General features: G+C 38.7%; 1 protein-coding gene across 1 annotated transcript in view; it reads right to left on the minus strand.

Annotated features, from left to right (window-relative positions):
* Nucleotides 1-14,914, minus strand: part of SART3 (spliceosome associated factor 3, U4/U6 recycling protein) — a 36,948-nt gene that overhangs the window by 12,801 nt on the left and 9,233 nt on the right. Inside the window, exons 2-7 of the mRNA XM_017652986.3 lie at nucleotides 9,856-9,982; nucleotides 8,674-8,778; nucleotides 7,046-7,230; nucleotides 5,835-5,886; nucleotides 4,436-4,560; nucleotides 704-859 (exon numbers count right to left, since the gene is read on the minus strand). Coding sequence (XP_017508475.1) covers nucleotides 704-859; nucleotides 4,436-4,560; nucleotides 5,835-5,886; nucleotides 7,046-7,230; nucleotides 8,674-8,778; nucleotides 9,856-9,982 — 750 coding nt within the window. The remainder of the gene's footprint in view (nucleotides 1-703; nucleotides 860-4,435; nucleotides 4,561-5,834; nucleotides 5,887-7,045; nucleotides 7,231-8,673; nucleotides 8,779-9,855; nucleotides 9,983-14,914) is intronic.

The raw sequence follows: 14,914 nt of genomic DNA on the forward strand, positions 1-14,914 counted from the left end.
TAAAATTTTACTATTAAAATTTCACAATCTGAGACATTTCCAGCACAACCAATTGACAGAAGAAATTCCCTTAAAAATGTCTCTTGTGACTAGTTTCTTCAACAAAGAAACCACAAGGAGAAGGGGAAGAAGCCAGGTGGAGAGGGGAACCTACAGACTCAAACAGTGTAGGGGACATCAGCCAAGCCTACTATCTGGACTTGTTTGGATTCCTGATTCCAATCTTTTACAGCCTGATTCAAATATTTCAATTTCCCTATTGAAATATCCATCAACAAAATGTGATTTCTGAATTTGCTTCACAATAATATGGCAGGGAAAACAGGTAAAGACAGATGTCAAACCAGACCAATGCCATCAGTTAACTGTTGAAGCTGGGTGACGGGTACATACATAAGGCTTCATTCTACTAATCTGTCTACATTTACGTGTTTACATTTTTCCATGTTAAACAGTTAAAAGAAATCAATCTGTTACAAAGTCCTCAACAGTAAAATCACACAAATTTTTTTTACAGTTAGTGATCAGTTTAAGAAAATAAACACTAGAACTTACATGAGTTGGCAAAGAGGAAAGGAAGGAGAATGAAAGAAAATAAGAGCAGAGAGGAACAGCATGCAACTAACTCCCAGCACCCTTACTGATAGCTTTAAATAGATCTAAAATTGGTAAAAATGAAATGAAATTATAACAGTTATCTTACTAGGTACTGACTGTAACGGATCCATAAGTCTGGGACAAGGCAGTTCTCGACCAGGGCACGCTCAAAGATCAACTGAATGCGAGCAGGATCGCCGATTTTCATCTCAAAATCGATGTATGCTTGATATTCAGCCAGCCTGGGGGCCTCTGCTTGTAACTAGGGCAAAGGAGAATTGCAGTGAAGTTGAAATGAGCTACTTGGTACTGTCAGGAAGCACAGCACATCTTCATACTAAATTTTGGTGAGACTGGCTACACCAAACTAAGAATCACAAACCCCTACTCTAAAACCTCTGCTCATCAAAGTCGATAATTTCATGGGCAGAGTAAGAGTCTAAGTGCCTCTCCAGAGCAATAGTTACAAAGACTCTGTAAACCCTTTTCTAAATCCATCCCTGGACCACAGGGAATTTAAATCTCTAATCAATCGGGAACTGAATGAAAGAGCAACACTTTTGCTAATGACCACTGGCTAGCCATCCTTCCAGAACAGAAGTCGCTTTCTTGGCCCACTGAGTGGTTTGAATACAAATGCACTAGAGTAATCTGGTGCCTTGTGCTATTTCAGGCTTCTTATTCCAAGTATCAGCTCCTGCCAGCGCGCAGGTGCATGTAGAGCTGGAAGAGGAGACAACCAGAATTCGTTAGAGGCAATATCCTCTTACTCAACTTGGTTTCTCTTCAGCCATACTCTGCTGATTGCTGTTAACAAAACTCAACTGGCTGAGGATTTCATTAATGACACTCAATGAAATACAACTAAACACAATCATTCACATGTGAAAAAGGGAGCAACAGTATATGCAGGCCAGCAACAGCACACATGCTCTGGACATAAAGATGTTTGAGAGCCTCACTTTCTAGTAATAATGACAAGTTAGTTACCCCAATACACTGAGCCACTGAAAACAACTAAACTGTTGGATTCGATATAAAAACATTTTCTTGAAAATCATCAACAAACTAGCAATGAAACAAGAAATACTAAGAACAAAATCTAAGTGAAGGCAGCATAAAGCCAAGTGAAGAGGGTAAGCTTTCGCTAGCTTAAGATCTATTAAGAACTGGATCTTCCCCACAACCCAATGAGGCAGTATCATTATTGCCCCCAGCTTACATTCAAGGCGACCGAGACACAAGGAGGCTAAGCAGCAGCCCAAAGTCGGAGAGTTGTAAGTTGTACAGCTAAAATGCAAACCTGAGGCAGACTGGGTTTCAACAGGTTTTCACTCACTATACCATAAAAAAATACCAAAAACAGGGCCAATACACCTAACAAAGCTCAAGAAGGTTAAATACAAGATATGTACACCTAAACTTACTTACAGAACTATGGGACATTAAAACAAACCCATGAGATCTTAAAATTGGCCAGAGAAAAAACAAGGATTACCTTCAAAGAAGCAAAAGTTAGACAGCTGACTTCTCCACAGCTACCACAGATGTTTAAGACAAAAAGAGACATTTAACTACTGAGAGAACTATAACTGTCAGTCTAGAATTCTAAATCCTGACAAATTAACGTTCAAAAAGGAGAGCAAAGGCCTTTTTAAACAAACAAAACCAGAAAATCTGTTACGAGCAAATATCCAATGAAATGGACTTGAAGTAAAAGCAAAGGGATTACAGGTGAGAGATTTCGGATGCTTCAAAAGGAAGAACAAAGAGCAGGGAAGCGTGCAGTAAATGTAAACAAACTAGGACTGTATAAATCACAACTAACAATGATACCTCGTGGGCCAAAAACATAAGAAAACAAGAGCATAAGTCTAAGGCCTGATAAATCAAATGAGTATTCCAAATCCAGTAAGGGGAAAAATACAACTTACAATGAACATTACTGTCAAATATATATATATAGTCAATATAAAAAAACCAAAAGAATCTATAAATCATTAGTAAGAATTTAGCCAGTCTTATAAAAAACTAATAAAAAAAACAGATTATATTTTATACCAGGAACAATCAGAAAATGAAATCTTAAAAAACTATCTTTTTCAATAGCATCAAAAACCTTAGAAATTTTTCTAAAAAACACGTTCAAGACACCAGATGAATTTACAAATTTATAAAACTTTACAGATGACAAGGCCTAAACAGCAGAGGCCTATACCATGTTCACAGATTGGAAGATTTGATATTAAAAAAGATGTCATTCTTCCCCAAACTGATCTACAAAATTCAGTGCAATTCCAATCAAAAATTCAAGTTTTTTAAATAGAATTTGAAAACTTGATTCTAAATTCAACAGAAGTTTAGGAGCTATGGAAAGCCAAGACCCTGTTGCAGAGGAAGAAAGCAGATGGGATTCATGGCACCTAGGATCAAAACCTATTATAAAACTAACATTATGACAGTGGGATATGAATCAGTGGGACAGAACAGAGAGCCCAGAAACAGACTCCGCATAAATGACAGCTCCTCTGACACATATGGGACTGCACATCAGTGAGGGGGGTGAACTGGTCAAAATCCATGCTGGGACAACCGGCTCCCCATACTGAGAAATGAAACTGGACCCTACCTGTTGCTGTACCAAAAGAATAAATCCTAGATGAAGACTTAAATGTAAATAAAATACAGAATAAGCTTTCAGAAGAAAACAGAGCTAAGTATATTCATCACTTCAGAGTATGAAGAGATTTCTTAAGCATAACAAAAGCACAAATCCTTAAGGGAAAAATGGTAAATCCAATTAAATTAAAATTCAGAACTGGTCATCAAAAGATGTCATTAAAAAAAGTAAAAAGTGACAAACCACAAACCTGGGTGGGGGGACATCTGCAATACATACAACCAAAAGTAAGGGTTAAGATCCACAAATCAATTAGAAAAAAAACAAACCAAAAGAAAAATAAGTCAAAGACTTTCACAGACACTTTACAAAAAAGGAAATCTGAACGACCAATAGATGTGAAAAGCTGCTCCACTTAGTTAGAGATAAAAGAAATGCAAATTAAAACTGTAACTTCAGATCCATCAGACCGGCTGAAACTTAAGTGTGTCAATACCCAAAGTTGGCTAGAGCAGTGCGAACTCTGGTACTGCCGGAGCGTGAAGTGACAGCCTGGGAAACAGTTCAGCGTGACCCTGTGGCCCAGCAGTTCCACACCCAGGTATCCACTCTAGAGAAACTCCTCTTCTCATGTACCAAAAGGTACCTACAGGAATGGTGGGAGCAACGCTGCTTCTCCTCGCAAAAATAACTGGAAACCCCTCTAAGAATGCGGATAAATTAACTGCAGTGTGCACACACAACTCTACAGTAGTGAAAACAAATGGACTGTAACTATATCCACAGGAGTAAAATCCAAAAATAGGTTGAATAAAAGAAAACACAGCATAATTTCATTATATAAAAGTTCAAAAATGAGCAAAATTAAACAGTATGTTAATTAAGGATATGTTCATAGGTTGTAAAACTATCAAGAAAAGCAAGGGAACGATTATCACAAAAGTCAGGAAAGTGATTACCTCTCGGGAGAGGGAGGAGGAGGCAATCGGAGAGGGGCACATGGGAGACTTCTAAGGTACTGGCAATGTTCTATTTCTTAACCTGGGTGGTGGGTACATGGACGTTCACTTTATTATTAGGATGTAAACTGTATGTATACATTTATACACTCTATATATTTCACAATAAAACAAATTTTAAAGACACGGTATTACTTTGACTATGGATTAGGGAAACGTATGTCGATAGAAGTTTACTGTAAAAGAAGCCAACACTTACCAGCGCTTCCTCATAGGGTTTGTATTTCTCCAACTGCTGTAGTGCTTTGTTATAGTTCTGAATTACCGACTCCGGTACTGGTTCTTCCGACCACTCTTCATACTCTGCAAATGTTGCCTCCATATCTATTGAAAGATGGATTCATCCCCAGGGTCTTACCATTAGGTTTTATCAGCTCAAACACAGATTAAACCATTAGACTCAAGTGCCACTGGCTCTTCCCACATCTGAGACCACAGCAATTCTTATGATTGAATCCTGAGCTCTTCCGGTGGCCTTCGACTCTGAAAGCACTGCCCCAGGCAGCCCTACCCACTAATTAATCAAGCCAAGTTAACTGAACTGATAACAATGCTTTAACACTTACCTAGTGCTTCCTGTGTTCTAACACCTCACATACATTAACTCACTCAATCCTCACAAGTCTATGTGGTAGATGCTATCGTGATCCCCATTTTGCAGTTGAGGAAATGCAAGCAGAGGGGTTACGTCAAGTCTACAGGTAACAGGAGGGCAAGGCTTTGAAGCCAGGCAGTCTGGTTCAAGTTCATGCTCTACTCACTATGTTTTGCTGCCTCATACTGACACATGAGATGACATCTACAAACCAGCTCAGTTCTAGCTTTTTTTTCATGTCACTCAAGGATTTGACTGGAGAACCACTTTATAATTTGTTAAATCCAATCCAAATAAACCATAAAGTGAAAATAGGAATAACATCTGGACTCAAGTAAACTTGCCTAGAGGTTCTGAGACTATGGGGTGCAAAACCCAAAGCCATACCCACAGAACAAATAAGACGGCAGCCCCAAACTCTCCCCATGCTCGGAAAAACCCTTCCAGCGTGGCTCATGCTCAAGCACCAGGACCTCAAAGGCTTGGCTTGCCAAAAATACATTCAGCCAAAACAGGAGAATCCTTATCAAACTCCCAAGAAATTCAGATAAGAATACATTCAATCAACTAAACCAATATCGCCCCCACAGAAGAATGCTCGCTATGTAAGCCCATGTTAAATCCCCTTTCTGTTATGGAAGAGGTTACTCCTAAAGACAAAATGCTCCTAGGGGACCTCTAATTCAATAACGTTTCCCCAGAAAATATAAGGGCTCAGTTTCCCAATTCCTTGCAGAGTCTCTATCTTTGCCTCTCCAACATCTTAATGTAAGAAAGTGGAGGTCAGGAGGTCTTCCTTCTAGTCCTGTCTCTGACCTTCGAGCATTAACAATTCAAGATATGTTTTCACCAAAGGCCTCACCCACAGTGACACCATCCAGTGAGAGTAAGAACACCGGACACACTTGCCTCATGGCACGCTGCGAAAAGGCCTAATTACACAACATACCCCAAAGTGTTTTTAAAAATGAGGGCCATCCGTTGACACATCAGGGTCTCTTACCATAGAGTGGGATCGCCAACTGTCGCCGGAAGAGACTGTGGACTTTCTCCAGCTGTGAATCAAAGGTTTGTTCCCGGTCAAAAGGGGAAAGGAAACCAGCTATGGGCTAAAGAAGCAAATTCATAGTAAATGGCTCTTCCTACTTCAAAAAGTATTTCAACTAATCTATTCAAACTAAAAAAAAATGCATATGACCTCTTATATATAAGGCATTGTGCCAAATGCTCCAAGAGGTACAAAAATACATGTTCTCTCTGCTACTAAGTGTTTATGACGGGGGTAAAGGAAGAAGGAATATAAAAAACATACCCAAATAACTATAATGCGGCTGAACATGAGTATCGTAAAAGCAGAGTATCACAAGTCCCCAAGTATTGTGGATTTAAGTGGCTGGCTTTAACTCAAACAGGTTTTTAGGACTGAGTTTTATTGTTATGAAGGAAGGAAATCAGGAAAGACTCCTGGAGGAGCTGGCAACTGGGATGTGTCTGCAGGCTTACTACCGAAAGCAAGAAAAGGAAACTGACTCCCAGTTAAAGGAACAGCACGAATTAAAGTACAGTGGCCAGGAAGTGCACGAATGCTGAGGGTAAGCAAGGGAGCAGAGTGGACGCAGGCAGGATTGTGTCTGACACTAGAGAGAGCCACAAATGTCAGGCAGAGCCGGGAACCTGGGCGCCTCAGCCATGCTAAGTTGAAGGCACCACTGCAGGTTTTTCAAGAGGAACGTCATCAAGAAGGGACCTGGCCAAGTTAATCATAATGATCTAACTATCAGAGGGCTCCACTATGTACCAGGAATAACTCTGTGCACATACAAACTTGGGGAGAGGGGACACTGGGAAGGGGACTGTAAAATCCTATTAATCACAGTCTAAAAAATACAATTATGATGGGGTTAAATCTGTCACAGTTACTATTGGACTCAGTTGTTTTTTTTTAAATGACATGGTTATTCTTGTACATTTGTCTGGAACCTGTAACTCAAACAGGAGTATTTTTAAGGATCAGGAAAAAATTGTAGGGTCATCTGCTTTTTAGTCAAAGAAAGCATTCTTCCTATTCCAGAAAGATATTGCTTTCATTTACTTTGCAGCCCACCCACTGAAGGTCTGGTGAAGACCACTTTGTTAACTGTGTTTTCCAAGACCCCTTACAAAAACAGCCCCGACTATTCAAAGGCAAGCACTGGTCAGGGAACGGGAACTCACCCGTGCGGCTTCCACAATCGCACTCTCGAACTCCCGATAAGCCTCCCAGATGGCGAGTCCCTTGGTCATATGTAAACCAACAGATGAGAGGGCCCTTTCAAACACAGAACGGACTTTCTCAAGGCCACCTTTCTGACCAATCCCACCAACTGAGTACTGGCCATACTCTAGCCAAATGTTCGGACCTAAAAGTGAGAAGTTTCTGTTAGATCAGGATATGAAATGCCCAAATATCAAAACTTGTTTTGATGCATATCAAAAGAAATGTGCCCACCAAAAAATGTACTCATTCATGCAGAAAGGTAAGACCCTCATCAATAAGCAGCCCAGTTTACCCACATTTACACTGCAGCCTTGAAAGCAAGCATTCTTAAACAGCGTTCCTACTGAGTATAATTTTTGAGATTTTACTGCATAGATAGTATATGCTAGGTGTTGAGAGTATGCAATACGACCATGATTATAAAGACCATTTATTAAAACTGAAGGAACCCTGTAACACACTTCAGTGAAAATGGTTACAAATCTCAGTCAACCTTCAGGAAGATTTCAACACATAGTATTTTTCAACTTTTGAAACTTGATTTGTTCTTAAGACTTCTGGTCATATTGAAAGAACAAAATTAAAAGCACCAGTCCTGTCACTAGAAACCCACAGTTTAAACTCTATTTTTAATGTTTAAACAATAACAATGGCCTGGCTGCTTTGTTTCTTTCACTTTCTTTTTAAACTTTGTATATATTCACTCCTGCAGCTTTAAGGCTAGACTAATGAATTAATAAGTTCTTTATGAATGCACTGACTCTTATCATATACATTTTGCCTATTAAGTCAATTTTCAGAAATATGAGAACTTCAGATGCCTATATACTAACCTTGTAAAATAAAAATACTAAAAGATAAAGAAGCAAATTTGAGAATTACTGTATGTTTTCCTAAGGTTTGCTTTTTCATTGAAAATAGGTTTATTTCAAAGAACTTAGCCAAACCACGTTCCCTACTCTGTTTTAATTTACCAATGCAGAGCTTCAATATGGGATGCAAGATAAAAATGGATCTGAGCTAGCTCCTGGAGCGGAAGTCCGCAGTGAGGGAAGTCAAGTTTACAGATGGTCTATGAAATGGCTCCTCCTCTAAAGGGAAGATAATTTTCAACAGATTAGGTGATGGCTCCTCCCAATATTTAAATAATCTAGAGAGGGGCAAACATCACGAACAGTATTTTAAACTCAGAAAACCCACGGGTGCAGGGTGCATAACGACTATGAGGAATAAATAAAAGAAATGTGTCACTAGATCCCAACATTCTAAAACAGGCATGAAGCCTCCGCAATAGGCTCCTCCAAAGATACGGAATCCGCTCCCCAAAATCTCTGCAGAGCCAAAAGGCCACAGCCATATCCTATTAATGGCATACTGAACACCTCCTGGAGAGCCTGAAATCACCAGAGTAGGTGATACTAGTGAAAATATGACAATGATGATAATAACTGAACTCAAACTTTCTTCTGCTAGACCAATGCTCTCTTTTCTGGGTAGCAACATCTCACAGTACAGCCCATGACAGCAGAGACTGACGCTGGATACCACTGCCAGAAACCTTCAAAAAAGCCCACAGGGAACTTACAAATATAATCCTTCACGGCTTTCTCAAAGAGGTCGTACACGTGCTCTCTGTCCAGGCCATCCAGGGCCATGCTGATCTCATCATGCAGCCACTCCAGCCAGAGCTCTACAAAGATAACAGCACCTCCTGTATTACCACCTCCCTCACCAAAGGGCAGGCTGGGCTAGGCACAGGGACTTGACTTGAGTCATCAGCCTGCAAACATTTCATCATCTTGCACACAGTTCACAGAAATTCAATTCTCAAAACCTGCACCAAGCACATAGAAGGTTTATGCTACCAGGTAAGAGCAAATCATTAAAACCATAATATCCTGCACCCAATAGGCACTGTACATTTTGCCAAGTACTTACAGACATACTTTCTCATTCTATCTGTCAAACCTTATTAGGTAAGTGATAGTAATATTAATAGCTAGGCATTTACAACATACCACGCATGTGTCAGATGTGCACACAGAATATCTCATCCAATCCATGTACTACAGGGCAAAAATTACTGTTATCCCCATTTTGATGCTGGGAAAACAGTCTTTGAATGTTTACATAGTTTTCTGAAGCTAATAAGATATACAGCCAGCAGTGAATCTGAGCAATCTGGTTTCAGCTTCTAAACTCAGCAGTGTTATGCTTTCGGGGAGGAAGGGGATACAGAGCCGGATCTAGAACCAGTGTTTTCTGACTCCTTTCTCAAGAGTCAGAAGATTTAAGTACAAAGATGCTCAGTATAATTGTTTCAAATGAGCAACCACATAGAAATAACCTAAATGTCCAGATTGTGGAACAAATAAGGTATGGAACATTTACATTAAAAGTTGTTTATAAAAGCTTAATTGTAATACATTTACAATTACCTGGTTCTGAGAGAATGGAATACTGGAATAGGAAAACAAATACTGGAATAGGAAAGAGAAGGCAAGCGGTAAAGTTTAACAAAACGGAAAAGTTTTAACATAAATTAGGACAAATAAGTTAGGGTTCAACATGTTTATCAGTATTGTATAATAAAACTGTGTTTTGCAAAAACTCAAGGATGATAAACTAAAAATCACTAATTTTTGGATAATGGATTTCTTTAAAGTTTTTCTATAAGAAGCATGTCCTATTTTAGGCATTGAAAAAAAAAATGTACACACTTCAATTCTCTGTGTTTACACAAGCAGCCGAACTGCTAAAGCATTACCTTCAGTCAAGGGGAAGATCTCGCTCATCTTCTGGCGGGCCGTCCTCACCTTGGAAAGCTCCCCTTCCAGCCGCAGCAGCCGGATCAGGTCCACGTGGCAGTTGTAGTCATAGATGTTGATAGACAGCTAAAAGGAAAAGGAAAAGAAGCTGAAATGTAAAATGCCCTCATTAAAATAGCTTTCCTCACCACTTTAACACTGTACATGTCTGCACAAAGTAAATGTGCTATCTGGGAGAGCCACTGCAGAACAGCAATGCAACATTTACTCTCAGGAAGAGGAAGAAAAAAATCAATGAAAGGGGTTTTCCATTATTAATAAAAAATAAAGTTCTCTCAAATCTGTCACAGTTCCTGTCAGAACACACCTGGGTTCTCTCTGAAATACAGAAAACATTCTAAGGAAACAAATGAATAAACCCGAAGTGTGACCTTAGGGAAGTTAACTTTTCTAAGCCTCTATTTCCTCATTTATATAATGGGGGTGGTACCACTGGGCTCGAGCTCTTAAGGTTCTTGTGGAGATTTTAAAAGATAATTTATAATCATGCTTTAACACCTGCCAGGTACATAGGGAAGATTTCTATTAAACAAACAAAAGTCCCTATTAGGAGGAAAAAGAACAGCAAGACTGTTATCTATGGAAGCTGAGTAATAGGTATGTAAGGTTTACTTTTATATTTGAACCTTTTCAAGCTAGAAGTTGAAACAATAAATTAAAATTCCTTAAAAAGCTATGTCAGACTGACCAAGGAAGAAACACAAAATCTAAACAAGCCAATTACCAGCAAAGAAATTGAAGCGGTAATCAAAAAACTACACAGGAACAAAACCCCCGGAGCCAGATGGACTTACCTCAGAATTTTATAAGACATACAGAGAAGATATAATACCCATTCTCCTTTAAGTTTTCCAAAAAATAGAAGAGGAGGGAATACTCCCAAACTCATTCTATGAAGCCAACATTACCCTAATACCAAAACCAGGCAAAGACCCCACCAAAAAAGAAAATTACAGACTAATATCCCTGATGAACATAGATACAAAAATACTCAACAAAATATTAGCAAATTGAATTCAAAAATACATCAAAAGGATCATACACCATGACCAAGTGGGATTCAGGATGCAAAGATGGTACAACATTAGAAAATCCATCAACATCATCCACCACATAAACAAAAGGAAAGACAAAAACCACATGATCATCTCCATAGATGCTGAAAAAGCATTCAACAAAATTCAACATCCATTCATGATAAAAACTCTCAGCAAAATGCATATACAGGGCAAGTACCTCAACATAATAAAGGCCATATATGATAAGCCCACAGCCAACATCATACTAAACAATGAGAAGCTGGAAGCTTTTCCTCTGAGATTGGGAACAAGACAGAGATGCCCACTCTCCCCACTGTTATTCAACATAGTACTGGAGGTCCTAGCCACAGCAATTAGACAAAACAAAGAAATACAACCAGTCCAAATTGGTAAAGAAGAAGTTAAACTGTCACTATTTGCAGATGATATGATACTGTACATATAAAAAACCCTAAAGACTCCACTCCAAAACTACCAGAACTGATATCGGAATACAGCAAAGTTGCAGGATACAAAATTAACACACAGAAATCTGTGGCTTTCCTATACACTAACAATGAACTAATAGAAAGAGAAATCAGGAAAACAATTCCATTCACAATTGCATCAAAAAGAATAAAATACCTAGGAATAAACCTAACCAAGGAAGTGAAAGACCTATACCCTGAAAACTATAAGAGACTCTTAAGAGAAATTAAAGAGGACACTAGCAAATGGAAACTCATCCCATGCTCTTGGCTAGAAGAATTAATATGGTCAAAATGGCCATCCTGCCCAAAGCAATATACAGATTTGATGCAATCCCTATCAAATTACCAACAACATTCTTCAATGAACTGGAACAAACAGTTCAAAAATTCATATGGAAACACCAAAGACCCTGAATAGCCAAAGCAATCCTGAGAAGGAAGAATAAAGTGGGAGGGGGGGTGGATCTCGCTCCCCAACTTCAAGCTCTACTACAAAGCCACAGTAATCAAAACGATTTGGTACTGGCACAAGAACAGAGCCACAGACCAGTGGAACAGAATAGAGACTCCAGACATTAACCCAAACATATATGGCCTATTAATATATGATAAAGGAGCCCTGGACATACAATGGGGAAATGACAGTCTCTTAAACAGATGGTGCTGGCAAAATTGGACAGCTACATGTAAGAGAATGAAACTGGATCACTGTCTAACCCCATACACAAAAGTAAATTTGAAATGGATCAAAGACCTGAATGTAAGTCATGAAACCATAAAACTCCTAGAAAAAAGCATAGGCAAAAATCTCTTGGACATAAACATGAACTTCTTCATGAACATATCTCCCCGGGCAAGATAAACAAAAGCAAAAATGAACAAGTGGGACTGTATCAAGCTGAAAAGCTTCTGTACAGCAAAGGACACCATCAATAGAACAAAAGGTACCCTACAGTATGGGAGAATATATTCATAAATGACAGATCCAATAAAGGGTTGACATCCAAAATATATAAAGAGCTCACGCACCTCAACAAACAAAAAGCAAATAATCCAATTTAAAAAATGGGCAGAGGAGCTGAACAGACAGTTCTCCAAAGAAGAAATTCAGATGGCCAACAGACACATGAAAAGATGCTCCACATCACTAGTCATCAGAGAAACGCAAATTAAAACCACAAGGAGATATCACCTCACACCAGTAAGGATCACCACCATCCAAAAGACAAACAACAACAAATGTTGGCGAGATTGTAGAGAAAGGGCAACCCTCCTACACTGCTGGTGGGAATGTAAATTAGTTCAACCATTGTGGAAAGCAGTATGGAGGTTCCTCAAAAAGCTCAATAGACATACCATTGGACCCAGGAACTCCACTTCTAGGAATTTACCCTAAGAATGCAGCAGCCCAATTTGAAAAAGACAGATGCACCCCTAAGTTTATCACTGCACTATTTACAATAGCCAAGAAATGGAAGCAACCTAAATGTCCATCAGTAGATGAATGGATAAAGAAGATGTGGTACACATACACAATGGAATGTTATTCAGCCATAAGAAGAAAACAAATCCTACCATTTGCAACAACATGGATGGAGCTAGAGGGTATTATGCTCAGTGAAATAAGCCCGGCGGAGAAAGACAAGTACCAAATGATGTCACTCATATGTGGAGTATAAGAACAAAGAAAAACCGAAGGAACAAAACAACAGCAGAACCACAGAACCCAAGAATGAACTGACAGTTACCAAAGGGAAAGGAACTAGGGAGGATGGGTGGGAAGGGAGCAATAAGGGTGGGGAAAAAGAAAGGGGGCATTACGATTAGCATGTATAATTAGCATGTAGGGGGAGGCATGGGGAGGGCTGTGCAACACAGTGAAGCCAAGTAGTGATTCTACAGCATCTTACTAGGCTGATGGACAGTGACTGTAATGGGGTGTGTGGGGGGGACTTGGTGAAGGGGGGAGCCTAGTAAACAATGTTCTTCATGTAATTGTAGATTAATGATAAAATAAAAAAAATTTTTAAAAAGCTGTATCACACATCTGAGACAAAGGAAAACTGAATTTGTCACTAGCAGACTTACTCCTAAAGAACAGCTAAAGGAAGTTCTTCAAACAGAAAGGAAATGATAAACTGAAGCATCAGGAAGGAAGAGGAACACCAAAAATATGGGTAAGTGTAACATACGGTCCTTCTCCCCTTGAGTTCTCCCCTTGAGTTTCGGTTGGTGTGGAGAGGACAACCGAAACAAAAATGTTAAAGACTACATGATACCCAAACAATGCTATTTAAAAGTAAGGAAGATATGGGGACCTAAAGGGAACTAAGATTTTCACACTTCACGCAGTGGTAAAACAGATACATTTAAGTCAAATACACTGTAATACCCAAAACAACCACTAGGAAACTATACAAAACAATACAGTAAAAATCACTACAAATAAACCAAGATGAAATCCTAAAAAGTGTGCAAGTAACTACAGAAGTCAAGGAAAGAGGAACAGAAGAACAAGAAACAGGAAATAAACAGAAAATAATAAAATGTCAGGCTTGACACTTAACATATTAATAATTACCTTAAACGTAAATGGTCTAATTAAAAGGCAGAGAATAGTAAAATGGATAAAAACACAACTCAACTAATGATTACAAGAAATTCAATTCAAATTGAAGCACACAGGTGGCTGAAAGTAAAAGGATGGGAAATGATATACCATATAAATATTCATCAAAAAAAGTGGTTATATTATTATCACATAGGTAGACTTCAGAGCAAAGAAAATTACCCGAGATAACAAGGGACGTGTGAAAACATGGACCAACCCACTAGGAAGACAAAAACAATCCTAATTGTGTATGCACCAAACAACAGACATCCAAAATAGATGAAGTAAAAACAGAGAGCTCAAAGAGGAAACAGACACATCCACAATTATATTGGAGACTTCGGTATCCCCACTTTCAGCAACTAAAAGGAACAACTAGACAATCAGCAAGGATACAGAAGAACTCAGTAATACCATCAACCAACATGATCTAATTAGCATATATAGAAACACTGCCCCATAACAATATGCATTTTTTTTCAAGTGCCCATGAAGATTCACTGACACTATACATCCTGGGCCATGAAAGAAACCTGAACAAACTTAAAAAAAATGAAAGCATACAGAGTATGTCTCCTGATCACAATAGAATCAAAACAGAAATCAGTTAACAGTAGGAAAGTCTCTAAACACTTGGAAATTAAACAATACACTTCTAAATAATCTATGGGTCAAAGATCAACGCTCAAGCAAAGTACACAGAAATGAATGAAAATGAAAATACAGCCAATCAAAAAAGTGGAATATAGCCAGCATGGTGTGGAGAGGAAAATTCATAGAACTAAATTTAATATATAAAAAGTATCATACACCACAATTAAGTGGGATTTATTCCTGCTTTTCAAAGGCTAGTTCCATCTTTGAAAATCAATCTTAC

The sequence above is a fragment of the Manis javanica genome, chromosome 15, assembly GCF_040802235.1.
Source record: "Manis javanica isolate MJ-LG chromosome 15, MJ_LKY, whole genome shotgun sequence".
Lineage (NCBI taxonomy): Eukaryota > Metazoa > Chordata > Mammalia > Pholidota > Manidae > Manis > Manis javanica.